The sequence below is a fragment of the Chanodichthys erythropterus genome, chromosome 6 (assembly GCF_024489055.1).
Source record: "Chanodichthys erythropterus isolate Z2021 chromosome 6, ASM2448905v1, whole genome shotgun sequence".
NCBI classification, from domain to species: Eukaryota; Metazoa; Chordata; class Actinopteri; order Cypriniformes; family Xenocyprididae; genus Chanodichthys; species Chanodichthys erythropterus.
The window spans coordinates 2130001-2137500 of NC_090226.1; the positions used below are offsets into that span (position 1 = coordinate 2130001).

The 7500-nt window shown below is 36.1% G+C and overlaps 1 protein-coding gene across 1 annotated transcript in view; it reads right to left on the minus strand.

Moving 5' to 3' along the window:
* Nucleotides 1–7500, minus strand: part of sos1 (son of sevenless homolog 1 (Drosophila)) — a 62450-nt gene that overhangs the window by 30233 nt on the left and 24717 nt on the right. Inside the window, exons 10-11 of the mRNA XM_067387697.1 lie at nucleotides 3283–3574; nucleotides 1660–2026 (exon numbers count right to left, since the gene is read on the minus strand). Coding sequence (XP_067243798.1) covers nucleotides 1660–2026; nucleotides 3283–3574 — 659 coding nt within the window. The remainder of the gene's footprint in view (nucleotides 1–1659; nucleotides 2027–3282; nucleotides 3575–7500) is intronic.

Below are 7500 nucleotides of genomic sequence, written 5' to 3' on the forward strand. Positions count from 1 at the left end.
TATATATATATATACATATATATATACATATATATATATATATATATATATATATATATATATATATATATATATATATATATATATATATATATATATATATATATATTAGTGCTGTCAAACGATTAATCACGAATAATCGCATCCAAAAGTTTACATAATAAATGTGTGCATACTGTGTATATATAATATGTATATATAAATACACACACACACACACGCATATTTAAAAAAACTATATTATAAAAAATATATTATACATATTTTAAATGTAAAAAATGTATATTATATATAAATATTTATATTTATTTATAATATTAATAATATATGTATACATAATATTTATATATAATATACATTATATATAAATATGTAAATATTTCTTACATTTATACATGTGTGTTCATTTATACATATATTAGGCAAACTCAAACTTTTATTTTGTAAGCGATTAATCGTGATTAATCGTTTGACAGCCCTAATTTCGTTATATTTATTTATAATATATTCATGATATAATATATTTATAAATAAATTATAATATTATTTATAAAATCAATCAATTTATAATTGTATATACATACATCATTTTGATGTCATTTGAACACATGCAAAAATAAGACAGAACCAAAAATATATTAATAATTGATTATGTTGTAGTTAATGTATGCTTTTTCCTGAGCTTTTTGTTTTTCTATACATTAAAAATAAAACCTGTAGCTTGCCTTTTTTTGCCAAATAATTTTAATTTTAAAAATACCTTATAATTTAATAGATCATCACACAACAACATCCTCTTCTATATGTTGTTGACAGCTTCAGTAAGAAGTGAGAATCACTCATCTACTCAAGCCACAGAGACTAACCCAAATCAAGCTGATCATGTGCAGATAAACCGCAGCTGTAGTGTGAAGCGCTCTGTGTGTGTGTACGAAACAAACCGCTGCTCTATTTATAGACTCATTAACATTTTGTTACTGTTCTCAGATTATTACTTCTGCCTTCATGAGCTTGAGTGATTTGGGTCGAGCTGATCAGCTGTTTAAAGAGTTTATCCCACCCTGACCACACACACACACACACACACACAGGAAGGACACTGTACAGATAACAGAGTTGAACTTGTGCTTTGTTCAAGAATAGCCGTTGTTTTTCTCTCTTATCAGTGCTAGTTGTGTTATCAGCACTAACAAAGCAGGTCGCCACACTGAGATCTGTGACGTAAACAAGCCCAAATATTTACAGATGCTGAGGAACGAGCACAAAGGAGGCGAAGGGTTCAGCTGGACGAGGCCTTCGGCATCTCTGTGTTCATTCTGGTACTGTTGTTGTTGTCGAGACTCAAGGTTGTGAAATAAATCAGTAATGCGCATTAGCGGTGGCTGGTAAACACCCTGTACGGTGGAGTAACTACTGAGTGCACAAAATCCAGCAGTGAAAGAACACGCCACATTATGCAAAACCACACAAATATCAGTGATATTTTGGGTCAAACTGATGTCAAACTGAGTCTAGATCATCCTGTAAGACTGCAAGGCCCATAATAATATTCAAAAGCACCACAACTTTTTCAGTTGTTTGTGATTTACTGCAGTAGGATTAAGGATTTAAGGATTGTTACTTCAAAAAGTACTGAACAGTCATATGAACGTCACTCACCAGCGTACATGTGGAAGGTCAACCTCTCTATGAGCTTCAGCACCGTTCCGGCTTTGATGATGGGAATGCCGGATTTGGATTGGACGTTCTCCTCGAACACGACGTTCTCCTCGGAGTCTGGTTCGGCGAAACGGTACACCTCGGCTCCAGGAAGTCTCATCTGCTCCTCCTTCTCCTCCTGCAGCATGGCCGTGTCCAGCATGCGCTCCAGCGTGGAGCGGTACTGCAGCGAGATCAGCGCAGCCATCCAGCCGTTCTTCTCCTCCGCCGATTTGGCAGAAAACACCACGCTGTTCCCGTCCTTCAGAATGATCTCGAAGGCGTGTCGGTACTCACCCTCCTTATCGTCCTTGTCGTTGATCTGGACCTGTTGAAGAACACGTGGATGTTTAGGCTCCAGTCCTCTATCAGCCACACACCTTTAGTGGTCGACTGATATTCTGCATTTTTTTTTTTACCATCGATACATGTCGGAAGCAGACTTTTATTTTGACAGTGTCTGAGCACTTGATAGTTCTTTTGTTTCGCACATAAGTGTCGGAAGCAGATCTTCATTTTGACAGTGACAGGACTTTTATTTTGACAGTGTCTGAGCACCTGATAGTTCTTTTGTTTCGCACATAAGTGTCGGAAGCAGATCTTCATTTTGACAGTGACAGGACTTTTATTTTGACAGTGTCTGAGTGCCTGAGTGTTTTTGTTTGACCGATAAGTGTCGGAAGCAGATCTTCATTTTGACATTACCAGGACTTTTATTTTGAAGTGTGAGTGTCTGATAGTTTTTGTTTGGCCGATAAGTGTCGGAAGCAGATCTTCATTTTGACATTACCAGGACTTTTATTTTGACAGTGTCTGAGTGCCTGAGAGTTTTTGTTTGGCCGATAAGTGTCGGAAGCAGCCTTTTATTTTGACAGTGACAGGACTTTTACTTTGACAGTGTCTGAGTGCCTGAGAGTTTTTGTTTGGCCGATAAGTGTCGGAAGCAGACTTTTATTTTGACAGTGTCTGAGTGCCTGAGAGTTTTTGTTTGGCCAATAAGTGTCGGAAGCAGACTTTTATTTTACACTGTCAAAATAAAAGTCCTGGTAATGTCAAAATGAAAGTCTTTTTTTGACACTTATCGGGCAAAAAAGAAAAAATATCAGGCGCTCAGACACTGTCAAAATAAAAGTCCTGTCACTGTCAAAATAAAAAAGTCTGTTTCTGACACTTATCGGCCAAACAGACAAAAATCACAGGCGCTCGGACAATGTCAAAATAAAAGTGCTTTTATATAAACAGTTTTCAACACTGATAATAATCATAAATGTTTCTTGAGCAGCAAATCATCCTATTAGAATGATTTCTGAAGGATCATGTGACACTGAAGACTGGAATAATGATGCAGAAAATTCAGATTTGATCACAGGAATAAATTACACTTGACAATACATTCACAAAGAAAACACTTATTTTAAACTGTAATAATATTTCACAATTCTTACTGTATTTTTGGTCAAATAAAATCAGCTTTGGTGAGCAGAAGATACTTCTTTCTAAAACATTAAAAATTCTTACCGACCTCAAACATTTAAACAGTAGTTTACGTTTGCTTTACATCAGCATTGGCCGATCACTACCCACCTTCCTCATGAAGAACTTCTCCTTCAGACGGTACTCGGCTGCACTGGCTCCCGGCAGACGCGGCTGGCCATGGTTGGACTTGCAGCAGATCATAAGGCCGTCGAACAGGAAGATGTGGCGCTCATGTTTGGCGCCCACCCGTGTGAGCGTTCCCTCCATGATGAACTCATTGCAGCACTGGCCAATGTCTTTGCCCTCCCAGCCGTCGATGTTCCTCTGGATCTCATTCATCTTCTTGATGGCTAGATGTTTGCCCTTCATCTGCTGACTGTAGAAGCGGCACGCCGACTCGCTGGATGGACAGAACAATGAGGGGAGGATGTCAAAAAAACTAGGGCTTGATTGACTATATTGATTAATCGATTTTAATTGCTTTTCATTTGATGATCTCGATCTCCAATAATCACAATATAAGTGCTTTTTATGATATGAAACAGACTCAGCTTTCAAATTCAGTTAGTTTTATAACAAAATTTAAAAAATAAATGTGGTTTTAATGCTCTTTAATGTGTCTGTAGCGCCTCAGTTCAAGCGCCTCGTTAACCAATCATCTCTTCTTTACTACAAGTTATAGCACCAAATAAACATGAATGAACATCAGAAGGTTTGTTAAAAGATACAATACAACTTACTGAAATTAATCATGTCTCATGTAATCGCTCAGTGTTTCAAGCGCGGAAAGACGTCAATAAATCTGCATAACATTACATTTATCACAGAAAAGCCGTTCAATGACCATAAAATCAAAGCATTTTTTACCAAGGCTAGCATATTTTCAACTTTGGGTAAAAACGCCACGCTCATCACCGTCACTTTTTACCCAGCAAGAAAAATTACTCCAGAGAGGAGCGTATAAATATATGCACTATATAACATATACTGTTCTTCATTATTTAATCTGTTTAAATCAATCTGTATTAAAATCAAGTTATTACAGTCATCATTTATAGTCATGATTAGAAACATAATCACTAAAAAGATGATGAATAAAATATTATATCTAAAAATAAATAGCAACTGAATTAAATAGTTTGGACTTTTGTTAATTTTAACCTGTAATATTATAGTAATATACCGACTTCACGTCAATCAATCAGAATCAAGAGTTTGTGAATCAAATCGATTTGTGAAATCATTGTCAATACCTACGGAGGGGAAACAATCAAAATATCACACTAAAGCTGTAGAAGAGGCTGAGAAAGGGAAATAAATCTGCTCTTCACACATCACTAGTGAGGACTAAACCAAGTCCTGGAGTTCCTCATAATCACCGACAACTAGATAATAAGATTTCAATGTCCAGTCAGCTTTAAAGAGGACCTATTCGCTTCAAAGAGACAGGAACTAAACAGAGCGTTACTGACAGACCGGGAAGAGAGGAGCTGCAACAATGAGGAAAATAATGAACATTCGAGCAGGAAAACCTGTTCTAGTACAAATCAAAACTCTTTAAAAGTGCATTTTAGGTCCTCTTTTATACGAACAGCCCTCCAGGACCTGAAGGAGACTCACTTCTACACCATCAAATTTTTAGTAGGAGTCTGATTTTCTGTTATGTTTTGGGTGTTACGAATCACAGGGTGGAGGGGATGAATGAGTTAAAGACGGCAGGACTAGTTAAAGACTCTCTGTAGAGTGAAGAACATCTTACTTCTGAATGTTTTTGTGAACACGCGAGCACATGCGCGTCACGTCAGAGCAGATGGAGGAGTGATGAGACGGCAGACTCTCTCTCCTCATGGCGCCACACACTGCGGACGAGCGACACTGCACTATTAAGGCCCGTTCACACCAAGAACAATAATGATATCTATATCAGTGTCCACACCAGCGGATGATATCGTTCTGTTTATTATAAGAGCGCCGTCGCTTTAAATGCTCGAGCAGGAGAGATTCAGATGTTTTTATCGTTCCTCTGTGCCGTTTTTGTATATTTTGTAGATTTTTAGAACCATATCTTTGTCGTTATTGTCCTTGGTGTAAACGAGCCTTTACCTTCCACACACATCAGCAATTAAACACATTCAGGCACGACTGTAACAGTGATCGTGAAGTATTTAAACTCTTTAAAACAAAGAGCTTGTTTACATTGAAATCACTCAACTCTAACTAAAGGTATTGTTAGAAAAATCATTTGGTGTCTTCATTAAGGTTTCATTTGTTAACATTAGCATTAGTTAATGAAAAATAGCACTTTTTAGTGTTAATTTACTAATAAATTACTATAAAAAATTATTAAATCAAAAGTTGTATCTGTTAATATTATTTAATGGATCTGAGCTAACATGAACTAACAGTGAACAGTTATATTTTTATTAACTAACAAAGACTAAATCGTTCCGATCGGCCTCCGATAACCTTGTCTGATAGCTGCTCAAAATTCATTGGTCGATGGCGGAAATGTTTTTTGAGATACGACAATGTCCTCAAAGACAGTCATGGCGGCTCAGACGAAGACACTGCATACCAATTTTCAAGTCGATCGGATTAACGGTGAAGTGGTTATAGCTAGGTCTGGGTAAACAATATTGATTTCTCGATTTTATTCGATTCTCATTTTTACAAATCGATATCGGTTCTTAAATCCCAAGAATCGATTAGTCTAGTCTTAAGTCTCTAGTTTTAAGTTGATGAATGAGCAGAATATGTAGCGCCTCCCATCCAGTAAATCACAATAATCTTTTGCTTTGTTACTTTTGATATGAAGCAAAGTCTCAGATTTCAAATGACGTCCATCTTATTATGAGATTCAATAAATAAATACGGTTTTGGCGCTGTTTAATGTGGCGTGACAGATCGCTTTAGCGCCTCAGTTAAAGAGAAGCATGTGATCATCCTCTCCTCCGCTTTAATACCAGTTACAGCGAAATAAACATGCATGAACATCTGAAGGTATGTTAAAATATTGTGTAATCCCTCAATCAGTGCTTCAACCTCGGAAAGACGTCAATAAAACAGCTTGTACACGTAACATCACATTTATCTCAGAAAAACATATTCAGTGACCATAAACTCATTAGTCAGCTAGAAAAGTGGCATTCTGATAAATATAGTTATGCACCGTTACATATTCATTATAATGTTCTTCAATATTTAATGTATGTTTGAATAAATCAGTCATGACAGCCACTATTTAGATGTTTATATTTCAAAAAGCCAAATTGGAGTAGAAATATGATTATGTAATTCTAAACTTTATTTATAATAAAAACATCATTGAGTGTAATTTAAGTGTTTGTATATAAATAAGTTAATTTAACCTTCAATATTATTATAGTAGCACCAACTGACTCCCATGTGTAGTTTACTGCATTAGTTGAGAGTTTTTTTTCCTCTAGAAAATTTGCCTTGTACTGTAACTGAAATACTACATCCAAAATAATCAATATCGAATTGAAATCGTAATGGAAAGCATGTGAACAGTAATCAAATCAAATCGTGAAAATTGTGTCAATACCCAGCCCTAGTTATAGCCATTTTTCCTGTTTTTTTTCCTGTTATAGCGCCACCAAGTGGCCAGTTGCAGCGTCCCTTTCCATGCAACCACAGAATGAGCTCTTACATAGATGTGCCAAATTTGGTGAAAATATCTCATTCCGTTCACGAGTTATAGCCATTTTAGTAAAAGTGGCTCCGCCCACTTTGTGCATTTTGGTGGCCCTTAGAGACCATGAATCTAAATTTCAACACTTTTTTGATAATTATTAACAATCAGACTGCAGAGAATCTATTTGGTTTGGTCAAAAACCTAGGACTAGCTCCCAAAAGTAGGTCTTTCAAAAAAAAAAGAAAAAAAAAACGCATAACGGTTTAGGAGTTATGAGCCATTTCATACTTTTGACCACTGTAGCGCCCCCATCAGGCCAAGCCTTGGTGACGTTGTAGACGGTGTGAGAACTACCAGCCCTCAAAGCTTCAAGTCTCTACAGCTTATAGTTTGGTCTGCCTGATCACTTTTAGTGGAGAATGCTGATCCTTGGAAATGTTAACAATTACAATAGAGTTTCAGCTCTACACGTTAATAAATACTGTATTGCTTGTTGTTAATTAATGGATTAACTAACATTAACAAACCGGACCTTATTAGTGTTACAGATTCTTCAAACAATTCAGCTTGATTAAATCAACTTAACAATAAGTTCCCATTAGTAAACTTTGGTTAATGCATTAATTAACACGTACTTTTGATTTTAATAATGCATTAGTAAATTAACATTA